The 24055-nt window shown below is 41.0% G+C and overlaps 1 protein-coding gene across 8 annotated transcripts in view; it reads right to left on the bottom strand.

The window, feature by feature from the left end:
* CALD1 (caldesmon 1) overlaps positions 1-24055 on the bottom strand; it is a 246686-nt gene that overhangs the window by 23843 nt on the left and 198788 nt on the right. For 6 of the 8 annotated variants that reach the window (XM_075897320.2, XM_075897309.2, XM_025190909.3 and 3 more), the window contains 5 exons: positions 13066-13212; positions 11017-12469; positions 10276-10359; positions 3855-4012; positions 127-388 (listed from right to left, as the gene is read on the bottom strand). In XM_075897320.2, coding sequence (XP_075753435.2) covers positions 127-388; positions 3855-4012; positions 10276-10359; positions 11017-12469; positions 13066-13212 — 2104 coding nt within the window. The remainder of the gene's footprint in view (positions 1-126; positions 389-3854; positions 4013-10275; positions 10360-11016; positions 12470-13065; positions 13213-24055) is intronic. The other 2 variants (XM_006135483.4, XM_014579693.3) reach the window with 1 other exon arrangement.

The following is a 24055-nucleotide window of genomic DNA, read 5'->3' as shown; positions in this document are numbered from 1 at the left end:
AGTTCCACTGATGTATCTGTTCACCGCACAGCGTTATGTGATCATGTAATGAAAGACCAACAGGAGCAAGTGACGCAGAACAGGGTCTAACTTTCGGATTTTGCGGTATTAGTATTATGCCATTACCTCTTCCCTAGCTTTTCTCTCAGCCTCCTCCTGCTTCCTCCTCTGTTCCTCTTCCTCAAGGATCTTCCGACGCTCCTCGCGCCGCTTCTTCAGTTCTTCCAGCTCCACAGCTGCTTCCTGTTGTTTCTCCTTTAGCTTTTCAAACTCCTCATTCTCATTTTCACCCCGGCGACGGCGCAGCTCCTCTAGTCGTTTGCCGGCTTCAGCTTGGGACACTGGTTTACCATCCTCAGCATTTGCAGCTGCTTTCATGCTGGAGTGGCTGAAAAAGAATTGAGAAGCATGTTAACATGCCACAAGTTTTCCTTTGCCAGTTTGCATCATTCAATGAAGCAGCAGCATAAGAACCTGCACACAGAAGCACCTCCTGATAAGATCTTTTGTTCCTCACAGAGTATGTGCTACCTTCAGCAGGTTTTGTCAGGGAGCTGAAGTAGCCTGGGGAACTCATGAGAATGGCCATACTAGCTCAAACCAAAGATCCATCTAGCCCAGTATCTTGTCTTCCAACAGTGGCCAATGCCAGGTGACCCAGAGGGAGTGAACAGAACAGATAATCATCAAGTGATCCCTCTCCTGTCATCCATTTCCAGCACTCTAACAGAGGCTAGGAAAACCATTTCTATCTACCCTGGCTAATACCCACTGATGGACCTAACCTCCCTGAATGTATCTAGTTCTTTTTTGAAACCTGCTCAAGTTCTGGTTTTCACAACATCCTCTGGCAAGGAATTGCACAGGTTGACTGTGTGCTGCGTGAAGAAAAACTTCCTTTTGTTTGTTTTAAACCTGCTACCTATTAATTGAATTTGGTGACCCTTAGTTCTTATACTATGGGAACAAGTACATAATTTATCCTTAATTTATCCTTATTCACTTTTTCCACACCAATCATGATTTTATAGATCTCTATCATATCACCCCTTAGTCTCCTCTTTTCCAAGATGAAAAGTCCCGGTCTTTTTAATCTCTCTTCAGATGGGACGTGTTCCAAACCCCTAATCATTTTGTTGCCCTTTTCTGAACCTTCTCCAATGCCAATATGTCTTTTGAGATGAGGCACCCACATCTGTATGCAGAATTCAATATGTGGGCGTACCATGGATTTATATAGAGGCAATAAGATATTTTTTCTTATTCTCTATCTACTATATCCACTGGATCCCTCTTGTCCACATATTTCTTGATCCCCTCCAATAATTCTAGTACATTAGTAAGGCATGATTACCCTTTACAGAAACCATGTTGACTTTTCCCCAGCAAATTATGTTCATTTATGTGTCTGACAATTTTATTCTTTACTATAATAACTAATTTGCCCAGTACTGACGTAAGACTTACTGGTCTAGAATTGCCAAGATCTCCTCTATACCCTCTTTTAAATACTGGCATCATATTAGCTATCTTCCAGGCATTAGGTACGTAAGCTGGATTTACAACCACAGTTAATAGTTCCATAATTTCACATTCGAGTTCATTTAGAACTCTTGGGTGAATGCCATCTGGTCCTGGTCACTTGTTACTGTTAAGTAACTCAGAAGCACATCTCTGCTTCCAGTGAGAGCAGAGGGTCCCATATGCTTGGAAGGATAGTTTTTGCATCATATTGCCTCAGTACCTCAGACAAATAAGTGTTACCCTCTCAGGAGCGGCCCTAGACAAGCTGCTGGCAACTGGCACCCTAGGCGAAACGTGCAATTGGCGCCCCTGCCTCCAAAGCCCTCAATGGCCATTTTTCTTGGCACCCTAGGCGACTGCCTAGGTCGCCTGTATTGACGGGCCACCACTGCACCCTCTTTTTGGAGACAGTCTAACTCATTAACTTCAATTTTTTATGTCTACTTTTTTTTTATTCAAGAACCCTTTTATTTTAGACCCAGCTACATAATATATACACACTTATGCATACATATTTGTACTATGTAATTGAGAATATTACCAACAGAGATATGTTCTAGCTCCTAAAAGCATACTTGACTAATCTGTGCACAATAGTTCAGGTATCCAAAAATAAATATTAAAGGCCAAAAAAAAGTAAACCAGCAAATGCATACCCAAAGCAAACACTATATTCTGTGTTATAAAAGAGACAAATAATCCTTTGATTTCTGAGATAAATGTCTTTTTTAAGGGATTATGTAGTGTTTGACAAATCTCTTTAAGGCACATTGCTAGGGCATTAGTCTTCAGTTTATCAGGAGAAAGGGGAAGTATTCTTATTTAATCCATAGTTTCAAAGCTCAGTTGAAGTTTTCTGTGTGAGTTTTTGATTTTTCATAAACTCAAAACTAGATTTTTCATTGAATTTTTCCACAGAGGGAAATACCAAACCAGATATTTTTCAACCAGGTCTTATAATCAAGGAAATTAAAATATATATATATTCACATTGCCATAAGAAATATGTGTCCAATGGCACCACTACTATAAGTAATTATTACATCAGTGCTTGCTCCTTGCAGTGTATTTATGAATATACCAGTCAAAGGGATCAACACATCATATACCAGCATGTTACTTACAAGAAAAAGGGCAAACAAGCATTTGTATGGCTTTTATTTTCTTCCCTGTTCTGCACCCAAGAAAAGAGAGATTCCAAACACCGCAGCAATGCAGCCACAATATTGCACAATTACATGCCACAAGAGACAGCAGTGTAAAAGTTAAGGTTTCCTTCAGCTATATGGATCAGTTTCTGCCTTCAGTTAACTTTGAGCAAATACACAGTAACTTCACTGAAGACAAGAAACTTATTTTCCAGGTCTGTAATAATATAGTCAAGAGTCGAATTTAGCCTTAAGCAATTTTTTTACTTCAGCATTTGGAAGATGTGGGTGAATATTTTGTCCACACTATGATAAATGTTTGACTTTTTTACTGACAAGAAATGGTTCTCTCTTAATCATGTACATTCAGGGTCTACTTCTATCTTCTTTTCTTAATATACAGTAGGGAGGATTTCCTCTGCTGTTTCTGCATATTCTGTACTGGGAAACACTAACTGGCAGTCATCCTCTTCAGATTTGTTCCTGAGTTGCTTTGCTTTCAGCACATTCTGGAAATCTCAGCCCCTTGCTGACAACATCAAGAAATCAGTATTGAAATCCTACACTATGGGAAGATTTCAGAAGTGCCTGTTGGATGCTACGAAAAAGAAGCCAACTACCAGCCTTTACGTAGACGGAGAAAGAAGATGGTTTGTGAGAGCCAAAAATGACAGAACAATGAGAAAAATGCATTATATGATGCTTAGGATTGTTCCATTCTTCTACAAAAGTGAGGGGAAAGGGTAGGTGGGACTGGTGGGAATGGGACAGACAATATTTATCTAAGCCTCAGATTTCTCAGTTGGTCCTAAGGAGTTTTATTTCTCAGCACTATCATTTAGATTCATCTTAGGAGTCTCAATCACTTGTTGCCATTTTTTGTGGAAAATGAAAATACAGGTAAGTTCTGAACTAAAGCCCAATGACTAGATACCCAACTTCTCCCTCTCTCAGGTTAGGGAGGGGGAAGAAAAGAAAAAATGTGGACTTTCAAATAATTCCTTGCTTTAGGAAGAAATAAAGCAAGTGAAGTTATCTCTATATTTCCAACTGTAATAGAAGCTCTCATATAGACGTTCTATACTACACAGTGAAAAGTATTGTAATAGAGACCCATAAAAGGAAACAAGCCCCACAGCTGTCCTCTGCTATAAACAAATGCAGTGTTAATGTGAATCTTACCTAAAAGTATTCTCAGTATGTTTAAGTTTGTGAGTAGTAAGTTCCTGGAAACGCTCTCCGTTCTGTGGCTTTGGTTCAGGAAATCCCTTCTTACGATCCCAGACAGACTTCACCTCCTCCTTAGGTGCTTTGTCCTTATTAGCCTTGTCATCTTTGATCTGCTCAGGAGACATTAGAAAACATACAACCACAAACAAAACAAAAATCATAATTAGACATTGTAGATGACTGAGAAGGAAAATAAGTTTCCTATAGTCAATGGGGAACTGAGCAACTGTCTTTAAACTGTCCTAAGGCAGAAATAGCCTGCCAAGTTCTAAAATGTGGCCTACGACCAACTTTGCCTTCCGATCTATGTTAAATATGAGGCAACTGAATTCATCTACACTGTGTGGAAATATTCTGTGTCCTTGGAAATCTCATGGCTCCTTACCTTCTTATGCAATCTAGCCAATCTCCACCCTTACCTTGCCCCACTATCCCCTTCCTGCTCATGCATCTGTTTTTTTACCTATGGTATACTGTCTCAATATTAAAATGTGAGTATTCTGGGCCATGGATTATCTTTGTTTGTATAAGGACTAAATCAATGGGATCCTAATCCCTGGTTAAGGCCATAAACAGTACTGCAGTACAAATAATAATAATAACAATCTTAAATTGAATACATTAAAGTAAGCGTGTGCTATGTGGATGTAGCCAGTACACTGAACAATGAACCAGGTATGTGCTATCAGGAGGTACCCAGGACTTTCAGTGTCACAGCTATTATTAGTATTAGGAATGTTAAAAAGTAGGTAATTGGGTAACCGTGTAACCACTGAAAATTTCAAGCAGTTACACGCACCTGCAGCCAGCTCCCTGGGAGCCAGTGCATGTCAGGAGTTGGCTTTTAAGATGGCTCCTGGCGCATACTGACTCCCGGCTGCCACCCCACTCCTGGGGAGCCAGCTGCCACCATGTGTTGCAGACTTATACAGAGGCAGAATTTGTGTTGATAAATGTGTAAGCAGGGTTATCATCGGCGGTATCCCAGTCTAAACAGTGACCAGTGGAGGAGGATACCATAAAAGGTGAAGTACTTAATCCTATAAAGAAGCAGATGTTTCCTCTGAAAACATTAAGGCAAGAATGTGTCCCCCACCACCCTCCTACAAGCCTTTGCCCTACATAAGTCTGACTAACATTGAGAATCATTATGTACTAGTTCCACTCTCTAATCCCCACCCAGAAAATTCTGTGCTGAAAATTATTTATTATCACCACTGATGGCCTGATTCCAGCATGCTGAGTCATGGTTGGATGCTGATGGAAAGTTCAGGATATGGCAATTGATTTTAGTTCTTCTGTTCTGTGGACAGAATTATTCCCACTAAGTAAATTAGCTAGACCAGCAGCCAAAACAAGCTTTGAATAGCAGCAGAGGAAAATACCAAATGTTAACCCAAGGAAGATCTTTTTTTCATGTTGAGCTTTGCTACATTTCAGAAAGGACTACCCAGCCTGAACTAGACCTGTTCTGCTTATAGCTGGCATTAAGTGCTGTTCATTCAATGCCAGTACCACAGGTGACAGCTGTCAAGTGGTATGAACTGCAAGTTGGGGGGGGGGGACGGTATTCATATATATGTTGAATTAATATGCTACAGATGAAAGATGACAGATATGCAACTCCAAGAGCATGGCTACACTAGGAGATTATTTTGAAATAAGTAAAATCAAAGTAACAATTTCACGATATAACGATTTTAAAATAAGCATTATTCCCCAAGGAAAACAGGAGTACAGATTTCAAAATAACCAGCCCAGGATAGCATGGATGCTCCGCATATTATTTTGAAGTAAGGGGAGGGAGGTATTTTGAAATAACTCTCTAGTGTAGACCAGGGCTAAGATAAAACTCCTCTGTCTTTAGAATAAGCAACAGCAATGCAAGCTTCCCCCACCCTGCCAATGAGCCTAAACGTATGTCTATGCTGAAAAAAAAAAAGGAATTTCTTAATGTGAGTTAGCTAACCTAGGTTAAAATAGCAATGAAGATGCAGCCACTCATCTTTTCATCTGTGAAAGCAGCTCAACTTCAACTCCAGGCTTCGCTATAGGCTTTAACTTCAGATGCTGACCTGAGTTAAAAGTGGAGTGGCCATGTCTTTGCTGTTAACTTGGGTTAACAGCTTGAGTTTGAGCCTATAGGGCAGACTGGGGTTAATTCGATAATGCAAGTTAAAAACACACCGTTTTATGCAGTATGGACATACCCTCAGTTATAACCAAATGGAATCACTTTACAGATAAGAAGAGAATTCAGTTTCCATAACAATACACGCTTTGGCCTCGATGTTATGACTACCAACAGCCAAGGCTATTATTGCTAGTGGCCAGTCATGGCTTTGAAGATGTGTACTCCTATATTCTAGAAACTAATCTGAGACAATCATTTCCTCAGCCTAATGAGCCATCCCCAGTTTGTAACAGTGTTTGGTCCCTCCCAAGCTGGGCAAGATTTGAACCAGTGATGTAATAATAGCAAAAAGCTCTGGCTCATTAGCAATCCACTACATTACTTAATCCTTTTCCGAGTCATTTTGAGAGCGAGGGTGTTGATCGCGTTAGGATTTCCAATGCCAGGACTTCTGTGTTGCGATTTTGAAAGGGCTGAATTTCCTTTTATGAGATTTTGATCAAGTCCCTTCCAGGTCTCACTAAAAAGACAACATGTCAGCTGCCTCAAGTGCAGGCAACTAGATGGGACATGTACTGCATCTTATACCTTAATTAGGATGGTGAAGAAAACCAATATTAAAAACACGCTTTTAGAATTAACTAAGGTTAGGGGATAATTTTCCAAAGGCTACCAGGGTTTGATTTAAATGATTTAAAGGGGGCACGGAGCACGGGGCACAAACACACAAATAACACCACTACTAGGCACTATCACTCACAAAAAGGAAGATGAAATAGGTTATTAGAGAAATACTTCAAGGTCTAGTCCTGCTCCTTTTAATTTTAATGGCAAAACAACCACTGACTTCAAGAGAAGCAGGAAGAGCCCCTTTCCTAGCCATGCACCCTAAAAGTGACAGAAGCAAACTTTTGTGCCTGCTGCCGCATTTCAATGATTTGGGGAATAATCCATCTGATACTGAAATGAATGGAAAGGCGCCTACTGACACCAGGGGAGTTGGTTCCAACCTGTGGTAGTGCCTTCAAAAAATACAGCCCATCTCATCCCACAGAGCTTGAACCCAAAATCAAATTGAACATGGCTGAAACTTTTTCTGAGGACTGTAAATTCTTTGGGTAACTTCTTTTAAAAATATTTTATTTTTGCACATCTCTCCATCTCCAGGTTCCTGTTAGGAATGCACATTAGAGCTTGAGAGGCAACATTGCCACCCCAAAGTTTTGGTTCTGTCAGTTATAAAGATTGGAGCCTTTTGCAAACTTCAGTTCTAGATTTGGCTTCAATTTTTGAACACCCTGCAAGCTGTGGGCATCTCCAGCTATGTCTGTGTGGCAGCTGGGTGCATGAGTCCCAGCTTGGATACACAGGCACACAGACTCTGCTCAAGCTAGTGTACTAAAAATAGCAGGGTAGCACAGGCTGCAGCTCAGGCTAGCCACCTGAGTAGGCCCCTCAGTATGTTCCCAAGCTCCTGCCTGTACTACCACTGGCTATGATCCTATTTCTAGTGCACTAGCTCAAGAAGAACTTGTGTGTGTCTGTCTACCCAAACTGGAAAGTGCACTCCAAAGATTTAGGTTTGGGGCCCAACTCTATGAAAACAAAGATACCTACATACCATGAGAAAAAGCTGCTTTTGCACATGTCTAGCCAAACTGGAAGCAGGAAATACCAGGAGTCTTGTGTCATGAGAAAAACTTGTTCTGATGAACTTTCCAGGCCAGTTTTGCAGACCCAAACTTTGGGACAATTCAAAGAAGCAGCCAGACTTTTGGCTGCTAAGTTGAGTGAAACCTATACTGTGAAGAGCAGATTCTGATCTTACTAACAGTGGATGTACACAATATAGCACAGGTACTTTGGCATAAATCTGATTTAACTGTGAGGAAAAGTATGCCCCCCGAACTAGTCAGGCTTACAGTCTCTTAACTATATTAATAATTGCATACTGTATTACAACACAGGCTTTGTTGAATTTTCAGCATCACTGTCAAGGCAGGAAAGTAGTGAAAGGCTGCTCATCTTCATTTTTTTGCAATAGTGACAATTCATCCTAAGCCAAAAATCAACAGCCAATATTTTAGGTTCACCAATTGCTATTTGTCAGGATGGGCAGGAATGGTGTTCCTAGCTTTTCTTTGCAAGACGCTGGGAATGGGTGACAGAGGAGGGATCAGGTGGTGATTCCCTGTTCTGTTCTCTCCCTCTGGGGCACCTGGGACTGGCCATTGTCGGAAGACAGGATACTGGGCTAGATGAACCTTTGGTTTGAACCAATAGGGCTGTTCTTCCTTCTTATGATTTTGGGGTTCAATTCAAGACACCTTTTGGGAAGAGGGTGCTAAGTACTTTCCAAAAATGAGGTCCTTTAAAGGGTGTCTCAGGTAGAACACCCAAAAACTGAGGAAAGCAAAATCTCTCATCCCTTCTGAGATTCTTGGCCATTGTCTGTGTTTCTTCTTGCAGCCTAAGCTCATGGAGGCCCTCTTAGATCCTGAGCATCCTCAGTTCCCACTGACTTCCATGAGAACTGAGGGCACTCAGCGCTGTTCAGGACCAAAATCTAGCCAGGCCGAGTGAAGCTGAAATTACAGGTCATACTTATCCAGATACCTTTTCAAAGTATCTCTAATGTGATCTGACTTTGTGTGCTGGTAAATTCCACAGGCTGATTCCTTCTTGTGAAGGAATGTTTTGCTTTTATTTGCTTTCCATCCATTCTTTGGCCTTGAGACTGTGGCCACCAGCAGCCAAGCCTATTATTGCTAATGGCAAGAGTAGTGACTTTGAAGATGTGGACTCCTAACTTCTAGGAACTAGTCTGAAACAATTATTTCTGTTCATTTAGTCTAATGATGTGTCATCAGTTTGTCATGTCTTTTGATCGCTCCCGGTCTTGCCCTCATTTAGCTGAATAACTCTTTGCTCGGTTTTTTGTATTGGGAGGCAATCTGTTCCGTTTTTAATTTAACCGTCACGATTGTATCTCCAGCAAGAGTCCTTCAACTGTTCTCCTTTGCTAGCTAACTTAGCCTAGTTTTACCAATCCTGCCTCCTATGAATTACAAACATTCTTCTAACTTCTTCATTGCCCTGTGTGGTTCTTTTGAATCTCACCCATGTCCATCTTCAAATGAGGGACCCAAAACCAGACACTGCGCTCCAGAAAAGTCTGTAGCATCTTTTGCTATTAGTACTGAGGATGGACTATTCAATTGTAATACACTGAGTTCCAGTAGCTGCCTTCCTACACCCCAAGATGTTGGGCCATATCTTCAGCAGGTTCAAATTTGCAACATCAATGGGGCTGCATTGATTTACAGGAGGAGAAGATCTAGCCTCAGGTTCTCCAGGCAGGTCATCCCTCCTTTACTAAATATTCAGCCAGCAGAGCCATGGCTTACTTTATTCCACCTGGATGTACTCAATCCAAAAGGGGCACAATCCTAAGAGGCCCTGAGCACCATCAGCTTTTTTTAAAATCAATGGAGGTTGAGGAACTTAGCACCTTGCAGGATTGTACCAGAAGGGGTACACTGCACAAATGCTCAGCACCGCTCCCTGACTGCCAATTACCAGTCTGAGGCTATAAAGGGTTCCCAATCTTATTTACTTACCATACAGTAAAACACCATGGCACCAGCTCCTGTGTTTACAGTAGAAATGCAATGCAGTAAATTTTGCAGAATTTCTCTTTAAAACAAAAAAAGAATCTTGGGTCTGCAAGGTTTATATAATTAAGCACTGGATTATTTGGGGGAAGAGATATCATTAGTTAGATCAGGTAAGTGGCCAAAGGGACCTGGAGATATCCATGATTATTACGAAAGTAGATCTCAGTCACAAGAGGAAAGTTCATCATAGTAAAGTGGAGAAAACCAGGGAAGGATGATTAGTTTGTATAATCCTGAGAAATTCTTCTTCAGGGCCCAAATCTTGCTTGCATCACTTATGTGACTGAGTCCCCACTGAAGTCATAGGAGCACTCATTTTAAGTAAGACAAACAGCATTTGGTCTCAAGGCCCCCACTTACAAGTTAATTAACCATATACTTAACACTGAGCACATGACTAGTCCCATCCCTATTGATGTCAATGAGACTACCCACCTGCTTAATGTGAAGATTGTGCTAGAGTGTTTTGCTGGTCCAGGCCTTTACGCTAAAGGCCCCTGCTGAATTTGTTTCAATCCCTGCACATTTCCTTATAGCATCCATGTTTGTAGCTCATAATTACCTGCGGTTTTGTGAAGGTAGGTCGAAGTTTCTCATCTGGTAACTTTTCCTTTTTAGCTTCCACTTTAACCTCTTTCTCTTCCCCCTTTTTATTTTTAAGATGAAAATGTCATTCTGCAACAAGCCCTGTCCACTCACATTTGTCAAAGCTGTGCTCACATACCCATCTGGTGCTGCCGTGCCCACATCTGCTCCGTGTGCAGCTGTGCTTGCTCTTCCCCTCACAAGGGACAGTGATCCCATACCCCCTCTGGACTTTTGCGCTTACTTCTCCCTTGTGCGCCAGTGTGTTCACATATCCCAGCAGAGAGCGCCCCCAGCTTTGCTTGCTTCAAACAACATACATTTTTAGTCAGCATTCTTCACACACCATTTCCCAGGTGCCCACATATCTCCTGTGACGAACTGTGCTTTGTCATCCCTCGGGCATTACTGCACTAGGCTGGCTTAAAGCAACAGAAAAAGGCAGCGGTAAATTGTGTAGAGATCTTGGCATGCAAGGTTTTCCTTTGCGGGATCTCAGAGCCAGGGTGGGAGAGCTTAAGTGTGCCATGCACTGCATTATTGATAAGTAGAAGCAAGAAGCTTTAGTAAAAAGGAAATCAAATATTGATGGAACAGAGAGTTAGTAGTTTAAACATAGGGACACAATTGTGAGTAAATTCCAATCCAATTTTTGTCTTGCATTACATTTCTCACATATCACAGGCTTCATTATTTTGGTGCAAAATGTTTACTGTACCTGTTTTCTTAGGGAGATTGCTTGAGGTTTTTCCTGTTGTACCTTCTTCTCTTTTACCTGTTTTTCTTCTATTTTCTTCTCTTTTACCTGTTTTTCTTCTACTTTTTTGTCTTCAATTCTTTTCTCTTCTACCTTTCGTTTTGCCTTTAATTTCTCCTCTTCTAGCTTAGCCTTTTCTTCAGCTGCTCTCTTCTTCTCCTCTGCCTTAGCCCTTTCCCTTTCTTCTGCTTTCTTCTTCTCCTCCTCTGCCTTAGCCCTCTGCCTTTCTTCTGCTTTTTTCTTCTCCTCCTCTGCCTTAGCCCTCTGCCTTTCTTCTGCTTTTTTCTTCTCCTCCTCTGCCTTAGCCCTCTGCCTTTCTTCTGCTTTTTTCTTCTCCTCCTCTGCCTTAGCCCTCTGCCTTTCTTCTGCTTTTTTCTTCTCCTCCTCTGCCTTAGCCCTCTCCCTTTCTTCTGCTTTTTTCTTCTCTTCCTCTGCCTTAGCCCTCTCCCTTTCTGCAGCTGCTCTCTTCTCCTCTGCCTTAGCCCTCTCTCTTTCTTCAGCTGCTCTCTTCTCCTCCTCTGCCTTAGCCCTCTCTCTTTCTTCAGCTGCTCTCTTCTCCTCCTCTGCCTTTGTCCTCTCCCTTTCTTCAGCTGCCCTTTGCTCCTCTGCCTGAATCTTCTCCCTCTCTTCTGCCTCAATCCTTTCTTTTTCCTGGGCTGCTCTCTTCTCTTCTGCTGAAATTCTCTCTCTTTCTTCTTCAGCCTTTTTTTGTTCCTCTGCCTTAACCCTCTCCCTCTCTTCTGCCTCAAGCTTTTCCCTTTCCTCTGTTCTCTTCTTTTCTTCCTCAGCCTTTTCCTCTTCTTCATCCCTAAGCTTCTCCTGATCTAGAGTTACAGTTAGATTTATGGCCTCCACCTCTGCCACTGGCTCCCCTACAAGTAGGACACGCATATCATTCTCTGCTTTGTGTTCCTCTGCATTGACATGTAGGGTTTTTACTTCTAATACCACCATTCCCTCTTCTTTGTCTATTGTTTTCTTTTCTGTTGTTACTTCTACCTGATTTTCCTCTATGGTTCTCTGCTCTGGCTTTTCCTCCTGCGCCTCCTCATCTTTTTCTTCTTTCTTTTCTTCTCCATCTTCATCTTGTCTCCAGTTGTTCCTCTGGTACGATTTAGTGACAGTTTCAGTTTCATCAATCTCGTAACGGCCTCGGCGAGTTTCGATCTTTTCCTCTTTTCCCATGGTCTCATTTTCCGCCACATTGTTTATCTCTCCCCCACTTGGTAGTGACACACCCTCCTCTGTGACTGTTGGGTCAAACTCCTTTTGACGGTCCAGGGCTTCCTGAAGACGCTTTTGGCGTCTTTCCTCCCTTCTTGCCAATCTCTCCAAGAATGCAGCATTGTCATCCCCTTCTCCCTGAGTGTCTGTTACTGTAGTTGTAGTATGTTTGGTCTCCTCTTCTGCCACACTGTACAGGAATGACAACTTTGCATTAATTAAGCACCATAACAAAAACATTTCCTTATAGCTAGTTCCCAGAAATAGAACACATTGAAATTATTACATGGCTCTGGAACAGGATAGATTAGCTATTTTAAAGCAGTGTTTCTCAAAGTGGACTTAGGCCTGCTTTGGGAAGCTGCTAGTGGGCCCACACCACTTTGTTTACCTAAAAGATCCATAGTCATGGAGCCTTGTGGCTCCTATTGGCTCCAGTTTGCCATTTCCAGCCAAGGGGAGCTGCGAGAAGCAAGCCCACAGAACATTTTGAGAAACACTGTTTTAAAGTTTTAAGAAAACAATGCCAGGGAAAATTATGAAATTGTCACCTTTTACATATTTGGTGTTTTGTAATACTGATGGCTGAGAATGTTTCTCCTCCATGCTCCTGAGTCGGGACTCAATCCCACATCCATTGAAGTCAACAGGAGACTTTCTATTGACTTCAGTAGGCGTTGGATTGGTCCCTGGAGCTTTGGGACAGCTGAAATACAGATATACACACTCCATGGATTGAGAGCTCCACCAATTAGTCTATATGAAACCAAATGAGTAGAAGCTTACTTGTTCTGGGCATTAATTTCTGGTTTCTCGGTCATTTGTCCTGGTAGCTCATCATCTTCCTTTTGCCGAAGTCTCTCCTGTCGAGCCCGTCGACGGCGTTCTCTGGCAGCTTCTTCCTCATCATCATCATTTCTTTGATAGGCTAGTCTGCAATGCATCATTTGAGAGGGGTTAATACAGAGAATATTATATATATTCATGTGTTTCACGAATGATTTGTGCAATACTAAATACTGTTTTCAATGGTGCTGTGGAAGCGATTAAAAGGGATGCTGTCAAATACAGAACTTTACGCTGAAAATTTACTTTGCTTTTTCAATTAGTGCTTTCTTTGACATCGCTCCTCCGGACCAGACTACAGGAGTGCTCCACTACTGCGTAGACATGAGGCCTAACACCCAGTGTGTTCATCTCTCCTTGAATATTACTGCAATGGAATTTTACCCTAACAAAGGGAAGCAAAGCAGAAGCCTCCCATGTAGAATGCTAAAGTGAAGTCATTTGACCGCAAGGATCTGGAAGGATTTTTTCTGCTATGTCCATTGTTACTCATTTTCACAGCCTGTTGTGTGGGTAGAGGAAGGGATGACCTCTTCAGAAACATTATGTATTAACCATTAAAGGAAGCAGAGTACCTTATCTGATTAAACCAGTGGCCTAATCTGCTTTGGCATATGTTAGTTTTTTATTGGTCTACTTTGGACTCTCTAATTTGTCCACATCTTTCCTAAAGTGTGGTGCCAAGGATTGCACACAGTACTGCAGCTGAGACCTCACCATTTTCAAACAAAGTGAGAAATTACTTCCTGGGTCTCTCATCTGACACTCCAGCTACTACACACCTGGAGGATATTAGTCTTTTTCATAACTGCAGCACATGCTTGACTCATGCTCAGTTTGTGATCTACTGTACCACAGCTCCTTTTCAGCAATACTGCCACCTACCTAGTTGTTACCCATGTTATAGTTGGGCATTTGATTTTTTTTCCTATGCAAAATACTTTGCTTGTTTAGCTTAGAGAAGAGAAGACTGAGGGAAGTCTTCAAATACTGAGTGAAAGGCTGTTATAAAGAAGACAACGATCAATTGTTCACCACCAGTGTTAGGAAAAGAAATAAACTGCTGAGTTGATGGCAAGGGAGATTTAGGTTAGCTATTATGAAATTCTTTCTAACTGTCAGGGTGATTAAGCTCTAGAATAGGCTCCCAAGGGAGGTCCTTGTCATTCGAGGGGATTTTAAGAACAGATTGGGCAAACACCTGTCAAGAATGGCCTAGGTATATTTGGTCCTTCCTCACTACAGGGACTTGAGAAGATGACCTCTTCAGGTACCTTCCAGCCCTACATTTCTAAGATTCTATGATTCAAGTCTCCTTCTCCACAAGAGCTTTTAACTTTTCCTTTTCAAGAACAGTCCTCATCACAGGAAGTAAAAGGTGTCAACAGAGTGGCCACAAATCATTGCATGATTGGGAGGAGAGTTGAAAGGAGAAGAGAAGGAGCTCAGAAGACTGAGAGAAAAAAAGCCATTGTCATTTGCCATTAATGTATAGGGGTACCGATGAGTTATGTAGTTCTAAAATGAAAAGCAAGTGAAAGTAACAACAAACTAATGGGGTCTTTCTTAACTATGCTTCTGTAGGGGAAGTAAATTCTCCTGGAGATAGGAATAAACTGATTGTAGAAGAACCACTAATGTTAAAAGACTCGGATATCTTTTTAATCCTGGCTGAAATCCAGCCGTAAAAGCCATCTATTGTGGCTCTGACAATATTTTGACCAGAGGAGCTCTGTGTTTGGCCTTCGGCATCTGAGCAAGGAGCACCAGACATGGTTAGTGGGATGTCTAAACCATGACCCTAAAAGATAATGAAGTTGTATATACTATTCCTTCTATGCACAAACAGAAGGCTCACAGACCGCAAAGTGAAAAAAAAATCCCATATGTCCTTTTTGGAAATTCCAGAAAGTCAAAAAGCAAACCAAAATATCGTCAGTCTCTAGCATGTGTCAGACGAGGGCAAAACTTGTTTCCTAGTTTTGGGCCCCTTGAATACAAATAAGAAATAAAAAAAAAACCTTGTAGTATCTATCCCTCAAAGTGGTAGTAACATTTTTAAATACACCTACTATATATGTCATACCAAATACCTTGCATAAAACATATAGGTATATGCACAAAAACAATAATACTAGCAAATGTCAGATATTGTACATAAGGGTTGACTTTTATGTTAGCATATGTGTGAATTCATTCCTTTTTCTCAATTATTTGTTTAGTAGATGCAACAGCAATAAGGGTATCTAAATTTTTATATAATATTTTATGCAAAAATGTCCCAAATTACTTTCTAGGCTATCTCTCTGTGGACTGCTTCACTCATCTCAGAAATGCAACTATTTCTGGAATAAAACACTGCAGCCTTTATAAACCAGTCACACTATGTACCAGTTAAGATAGGAGGGAAAACTCCTCCAGTTGAAAATGTGGGAGGGAGTAGGTAGGCACAATATAATTAGCATCCTTACTGTTAAGCAAATTGCTCAAAAAGAGTTAGGCAACAGGAAAATCCATAGGAGTAAGCCACCTAAGTGCCATTTGTGCACTTGACAATCCATTCCTCTGACTACAAAGCTCCTTCTCCCACTCCTACTTCTCATGTCTTTTTCCACAATGTCCTGTATTCATGAAATGGCATCCATATTCAACCATAGGTACTAGAACTAGCAGTGTTACTGCACCCCTCAGCTTGAAGCAATTTCCATCATCTAAGGCAGCCGTGGCCAACCCGCGGCTCATGAGCCACACGCGGCTCTTCCCCCACAAAAGTGCAGCGCGTGAAGCCGCTCCTGCAACTCCCCCCCCCCCAACAGCCCTTGGCACCTCCACCCGCCCCCGGCTCCCTGTCGTCGATTCAAAATGGCGCCCAAGATGGTGGCCATCGACGGGAGCTTGCTTGTTCCTTAAAGGGGCAGCCTCCTTTTTTCCACTGCTGTTTCAGCTCTCTTTGTTAAATGGGTTGGCCACCCCTATCTAAAGGGTTTACAGTTGATGGCTCTCAACACCCCACTATACAAACTGTCGCAGTAACCCAGTATTCTGTTTGAAAGTGCCCCAGTCAAATCCCCCCTAAAATCTCTCTTCCTCCCTGAAGCCTGAAGAAGCAATTAAGTGTATGTCTACACTACAATGTAAGCGCAAGGGTGGTCAGCTGTCTCATGTGAGGGAACCCTGGGCTTGTGTGTCTATTTTGTATTTTAACTTTATGTTAAGACTTTTCTAACCTATGTTTGAACCTAGGGCTCTGACATCCAAACACAGTACACAAACCCGAGTGCTTAGTGCCCCCTCTCCCCAAAATGTGGCTGTTTTAGCCCTAAGATTGTGGTGCACTGTGGGAAAACTTTACTGCCCTCTCTGCTTGTTACCAGAAAGCAGCTCACTTTGCAAAAAGCTTGATATGTGTGCTCTCCAATGCAAACTCAGGAGGCTCTATGACAGCGTGCTTGCAGATCAGTGATCATAAGAGAAGAATTAACGCTGAACTGAGCAGCTGCAGTTGGTGGAGAGGAATGCGTGTGGCTCCTGTTTTAATAGAATAGAATGCGGATAGTTTGGATAAAGAGGACTAAAGATGTCTTCCCATGGAATTATGGGATACTTCTGTCCGACATTGAGTCAAATAATAGGACTTGGACTCTGGGTCCCAACTAAACTCAAAATTGAACTCTCCAGCTTTATAGGGTCATGGAACCCTGGATGTGAGCCCTAGGTTAGTGCAACTGTTGTGTAGATGCAAGGAAGGTTAGACCTGATCTCATCCTCAAGCTTGGTTATGACGCAGGGTAGAAATACCCTGAATTTACCATTAAAAGTACATAAACATTTCCAGAGGCACCATCAATACATGCACCCACTGTACATGAGTAACTATGTGCTCACTGATTTGCTGTGATTGCACTAACCCATGTCATTTTTCACTCTCTCTCTTGCCCACTGTTTGTTCCTCTCACTGGTTGCATCACATCTAAAATTAGACTGGAACCTCTTTATGGCAAAATCCACATCTTTGCATTTATACTGTCAATCACCTAGCACACTTTTGGTGCAAATAGTAAATAACAAAATAAAGATGCCCAGACCTCAATTCTACATATCTGGGAGAGGGCTATTTGAGAACCATAACAACCTTTGTTACTTCTCTATCATCCACCCGTGGAGAGCTGTTTTGACATGCTGAATCCACACAAAGCACACATTACCAACCTTACATCCATTTGTCACATTTTGCGTATTTCATTCCAGGTAAGTCTCTGTTTTCTGTGTGCTATTCTGCTATATTAAGCAGTAAGAAGACAACTGGCACTCAAAAGATATTCCACACTTCCTGACACCTGATACATCTCATTAAACATTCAAAGGAAAGGAAGATGGTTTGGAAACTGCCTCCTGCCTCCTTACCAAAGATGACGTGCTCTCTATCCAACTGACGATACGAAAAGAGCAGGGAGCTGGCTGCTGCTTTGGATATGCTCTCTATGCTTATGACATGAGAAGTAAATTCTAATCTGAGATCATTCCACTGTATCAAAGCCCTGAAGTTTTTAATGTAGATCTCTTGTTAATCATTAGTAATAAGTCCCTATTACAATTATAATACCTTGTTATGGTACATATGAAATACTGGAAACCAAAAATTCCATTTGCCCCACAGGACATTTCCTGCTCTGCAATGTGGACTCTATTGATTAACACCGAGTTCCTAAAAAAACAGACATTTGTTCCTGCACAACAGGGGGAATCATTGTTTTTAAACCTCCAGGAATGAAATCCTGGCCCTGTTGAGGTCAATGGCAAAACTCCCATTGACTTCAATAGAGCCATGATGTCCCAACAGGACTTTATGTGACACAGCTGGAGACTAGAGTGGTGTGTGACGCTTATGATTGTGGTTTATACAGGCTCACACTAACTTTCTCAGGTTTTGGTTCAAAAAAATTCTGCATCTTCTGCATTTTGCTGTGAGTTTTAGATCTGAGTAAAGCTGAATGGTAATCTCAGCCAAACTTAGGATGATTTTGTGCCATAACCATTCAAAAACCATCAAGCTTCATTTGGTTTATACTTGGAACCATAAATCAGCTCAAACCTCAAACTCATCCCAGGCTTTCTGGTTTGGAGTTTCTTTAAAAAATGTTGTCCAGCTTGCCTATGTTATTGTACTATTATTATTTTTATTTATCTACATTATGGTAACACCGATATGTCCCAAACAAAATGGGAGGCCCATTGTAACAGACATTGTACAAACTTCTAGGAAGACACAGTCATTGTCCTAAAAAGAATTTACAGAATTTTCATACAAACGGCAATTAATGAATAGGAGAGAATGTGAGAGCTACATGAGGGAATGAATTGGGAAGCAGAGGAAGGTTGCAATAACAACATGTAGCTTCATTGATTAGTTACAAGCTGAACTTGACTTGATGGCTCTAAATCCTGACAGGGTTATTATTTAAGCAATGTTAATAAATATCATCAATCACTTAATCTAACTTGTCGTGAATCTCATTCAGTGGTGGGCAAAAGCAGGAAAATAGGCATGTTAACGGTGGAGAATGCTAAGGAATCCAGATGTGATAGGGAAGTGACTAATTTAAGCCAGTCTCTCCACTCCACAAGAGAGGAGAACCTGAGAATGAAAGAGACACCTGTGGATGTGAGCAGAGATTCTGTGAGAGGGGTGCAAACAATTTCAAAACAAAACTCGCAGCCCCAAGGTTTCTGATTTTTTTGGTAAATAGTCCAGTTTCCTCCCAGCATGTATAACATATACTAATAAGCCTTTTTCTCTTCTTTAAAATACTGCCACCAGTGGAAAGAGCATGTTCATTCTACCAAACAATGCACACTGAACCAGCTGTACAAACATGCGTGAGTGTAGGCTTAATACAATTTTCTATTGCATTTGTCCAGCAAGCTATTTTCAAATGGCTATTTGAATGTTTTATAGTTCAGGTCCTGCACTTCCAGAAGACTGCTTTCTTTTTGCGCACTCCAGCTGAAGAAATGAGATCAGCTGTATATATATCCAACAACTCTACTGGTAACTTTGCTATCTGCATAGCTTATTTATAACGCATTTAGACCTTTAGTATCTGAACACCAAAACAGTAGAGGTGACTTTCCCTAGACAAGCACAATCAGTGGCTGGTGCCAGAGGAGGAACTTCAATGGAAGACTCTTGACAACAGTCTTTGTTCACAAATCTGGTCCATCAGGGCTGAGTTACTTAGTCTTTAATGCTCATTGAAAGGACTGTCTGTTTACTCAGGCTCTTCCTGGGGTGATGGGTGGAATGAGGATGGACTTTGTTATTACATAAGTTGGGGAGTTCCCTTTGTGTTATTACTATGGTTGCCAAAAGTCCCTTAATACGAGGGATACTGCTTCCTTTTTCATCTCTGCACAACAAAATTGGGAGTTGCTGAGTACTGTAAAAGGTAGCAAGAAATATTCCTGACAAATATAGGTGAGTACTGCTATTATTATTATGTCTAGAGAAAGGTGAAGAGGGGTGCTAAGAAAAAAGTCTCTTATTTTTAACATACAATGTTGGAAACCCTAATTATTGTTTAGTAATTTAGTTGCTACTGCATATGCTTCTAATATTGTGTTGTTCATATACTTTGTATGGTGACAGACACACTTCAACACTGTGAATATAAATAAATGAAACTCATTTTTTCTCCATATCTAGCAAAAGCACAAGTTGCCAGTGAGGGTTAAATTTACGCCAAGTTTCATGTTTCATACTTCAGCTGGTTTTGCTCATGCCTTACCTAAAAAATATGGTTAAATTTTTTTATGACTGGAAACATTCTGTTTTTTCCCATTACTCAAAAACAATAGCAGGGATTCTGCTCAAACATACTGGAAAAAAAGATTCACCTATGAGCATGGACCAAGCATAGAAATGTTAATGCACCTTTGTGCATGGACCACGCATAGAAATGTTAAGACATGCATGAGGTAAAGCAAGAAGTTATAGTGGAAACTCAGAATCATGGTTACAGGGATCATGGCATAGCAATCACAAATATCTGTATAGTGCTATGTGTATGAATTTTAATACTTAACAATAAGATATTTCAGTCTTGTGAATTTGACTCACATGATTTTGTTTCTTGTAACTGAGAAATCAGAGAAAACAATGAAAAAGAATAAATGACAGGACAGAAAAATTAAAATGAGAAATAAGGCAAAAAATCATTAACAATGAGAGTGATTAACCATGGAGCAAACTGCCAAGAAAAGTGGCAGATTTTCAATCTCTTGTTGTCTTCATATTTAGACTGGATGTCTTTCCTAAAGATAATTTTTAGTAAAATGAAAATTATTGCACTATGCTCTGTAACATACAGCAGGCCAAACTAGATGATAAAATCATACCTTCTGGCCTTGAAAATCATGACTTTCCTGCCATTGACAAGACTGTCTTTTTTGTTTCTCTCGCTGATCCTCGTGTGTTTTTAGTCTTTTTGTGAATAGTTTCTTAAGTATTTCCAAGATCTTCCTACACTTTCTGAGTTAGCTAACTGCATATGCATTCCATTAATTCACCTCTCCAGGGGCAATGAGAAGCATGGTAAACCTTTATAAATAGTGATCTTAGCTGTGTCTTCTACATACCACAGCTTTTCATATTTCTCATGTCCTTATTCGCAGAGGCCTTATCCACACTAAAAGGAATATCGCGGCTGCTGTGATCAAACTTGCAGAGTTCAACTTAGTGAGTCTAGTTAAGACTCGCTAAATCAAACCTAGCTCTCCCTCCCCCCAGCATCCAGTATGCCTTCTTTTGCAAGGAGTAAGGGAAGCCAAAGGGATAGATTGCTCCCTCTGGCCTTCCGCTGAGGGGATGCCACAAAGCTCAACCATAACTAGAGATGCATACCTTAAGCTGAGCTGCCAAATATAGTGTTGCCTCATTGATTTCAAAGGCATTGTTTACACTAAGTAAGATTCTTATTCAATACATGTAAAGTAATCAGAATCTAAATACCATAAGTATTTTTCTCTCAGTCTTTGTATCCTGAATGCCCTACTTTTCATTATGATTCCTATAATGCCTGATTTAAGACATCAATAGGAAACACTGGCTACATTAAATGGTGTATACTGCAGCAATAAAGGAAAAGCTCTGATCTTCCATTCTTTGTATCAGCTGAGGATCTGACCCTTTACGTTTTCTGTGAGATAAAAGATGAGTGTGAGAAAGAAAATTTCCTTCTCGCAGATCAGTTTGTATCGATCATTTTTTAATATTTGTTCCCCTTTGATTTGGTGGAGCATTAAATACTTGCTCTTAACTAAGGAAAGAACAGATTTATTCATGCACTTAAGGGAATCTGCAAAGAGTGCGTGTATTATGTGTTGCTTTTAGACACAAGGTATAAAAAAAAGCAATGAGCAGACCAACAATCACAATGGAAAGAGAATCCGTATTAGAGAACCTGACTTTGTGGCTATCTAGTCCTTCCTGCCTAGTAGCCAGAGAAAGGTCAAAGGAGGGGCATGCTTATAAGCAGGTCTGTTGGCAGGGGGGAAAGGGGCAACTGTCCTGGGGCCTAGTGATTCAAAAGGTTCCAGGGCTCCTGGCCACTGTTTAGATCATAGGTTCCCAAACTGGGAGCGGGGGAGGGGGCCGTGAAGAAATTCCCCTCCCAAGTTTTGCTGCTATTTTTGTTTTTTGGCCCTGGTCAGTTCTTTTTTTTGGGGGGGGGGGGGGAGGATGAGGGTTTCTCAAAAATCAAAAAGGGGGCGTGATGCCGAAAAGTTTGAGAATCACTGGCCTAGATGATGTTGAGGGCTGACTAGTCCCAGCCCCGCCCCTTTTGTGCAAGGCCTTGCCCCTTCCGGAAGCATAAAGCTGTACTCCCACTTTCCCCCCTTGCTTAAGGGGCTTGGTGAGTCTTTTGGCCACCCTGTTTATAGGTAAGCATTGTATGCTCAGAACTATACTTAAGCTCCAGAGATAGAGCCTAACTTCCAAAATTAAAGGTCTCCTTTGAAACGTAATTTGGCATATCCAGTGCTCCAAGCCCGCTCACACAGACACACATACACAAAGTCCTCTGGCTCATGCTGACACTATTGTTTTGTTTTTAGATCCAGGTCCTAAAACCTAAGCCTTCCAGCTGAAGCCAGCATATCATATCACTGCATTATTGTGTACAAAGGCAAAATGACTCATGCATGCCCATTATTTTTTCACAGCAGAAAAGTGATGATCTGTTTCATAATATGAAATGCAAGCAGATTCTCTGACCACATCCAAATAACTCTGGAAATTGCCTCTGAATACCTCATCATAAATCGCATGAGGGGCTGTTAACATGAAGGGTAAAAACCTTCAGCTACTGAAATAATGTTAAATTTACCTCTAACATATACTATATGCAGATAAAAGGGTTTGCTGGAAATGTCCCAGGAAAGCTTGTAATTCTCTCAATATGTGGAATCTGTAATGGTTTGCAGTTTTACTTCATCCACAATAGATGAGCAATGTATTGTATTAAACCTGTTTCAATTCAGAGGCTTCAGCTGAAAGAACAAAACAGTAACCGAGAAGAAAACAACAATTAGCCAAGACTCTTACAGGCTTTGAACCACTGAATGTTAGCCTGACTGCTTGCCCTAAAGCTTACTGGAATTAACTCAGAAATCAGTTTGTCCCACATCTGGGTCATTCAAGGAAGTGCACATAACAAGATTTACAGCTTGAAAAACAAAGGAAGACAGTAAAAGATAATCTCTACAAATGACAACGTGATCATTGCTGTTTTGTTGCCACTGTAGCAAATTGCTTTCTATTCTAGGCGACCACCTAGGCTTCTTCATAGTTTACTACAAATTAACATATGCCAAACCAGCATAGGTCAAATCCTTATTCACTCCTTTTCAGGCAACATAATCATTGAAAATTATTGGCTTTTAACCTGAGTAAGAAATGGGTAAGGATAGCCAGATTTGCCTCAGAATATTACCCACAAGTGCTACAAGCCAAATGATGAACTTGCTCTCACTGGGGATATATGAAATGGGGCTCTGAATCAGGCTGGAATCTCTAGGCCTGAGTTGCAACACAAATAAATAATAATCAATGAAGCTCTAAAAGTGAGCTTTTACTTTTTATTTGTTTCCTGCTTGGCCCAAACTCCAAGTGAAGTCACTAGGTTTGCTTAAGTAAGGAAGACTGAATAAAAAAGCAAGCAAAGATTTCAGGGTTTGGCTTGTTTTTTTGTAATTTAAAGAAAAGATTCCTTGGTGGTGGTTGTTTTTTAAATCAATTAGTAGACTGGAAGAGTGAAACTCTCTGTTCCTTAGAGAGAATTTTACACTGGTACAAATGCCATATGTAACACATTTAAACCATAAACCCAGTTTCTTTGATTAAATGTGGTTTTATTTTTACTAATTTACCTGGCCACCTTTGCTAATTATCACCACTGTTTAAGACTGAAAAAAGGGAATTTGTGGCTACAAGCTAGGGATGTAAAAATTAGGGGAAAAACGCATTAACTATGTAACCAATTGAAATTCAATTGGTTACATGGTTAAAAGCTCCGCAGGCTGCCTGTCCCGTGGGCTCCCGGTGGGGCCCATGAACTAATGCTTATGGGCTAACTGGCTAACCAGTTAAATTCTTACATTCCTACAAGTTTATTTTCAGAACCCTCCAGTAAACCACAATGCAGATTTCGGCAGAGGTGCAATCACATAAGAAAAGCTGCTGGGAGAACTGTAGTGAAAGCACATGATGCGCTAGGAGCCCTACTGAAGGGAAAAATCAATGTGATACTAACAAATTAGAGGATAAATGCCCATTTTGCACCCTTATTCAGCATTTACACCTATGAACTGGTACAAATTTCCATTAAAACAGACTGTAGTATCACACACAGAGTTGTTCCTTTGCTACAAA

The sequence above is a fragment of the Pelodiscus sinensis genome, chromosome 1 (genome assembly GCF_052426305.1).
Source record: "Pelodiscus sinensis isolate ZL-2025 chromosome 1, ASM5242630v1, whole genome shotgun sequence".
NCBI classification, from domain to species: domain Eukaryota; kingdom Metazoa; phylum Chordata; order Testudines; family Trionychidae; genus Pelodiscus; species Pelodiscus sinensis.
This window is presented reverse-complemented; position numbering and strand designations above follow the sequence as displayed.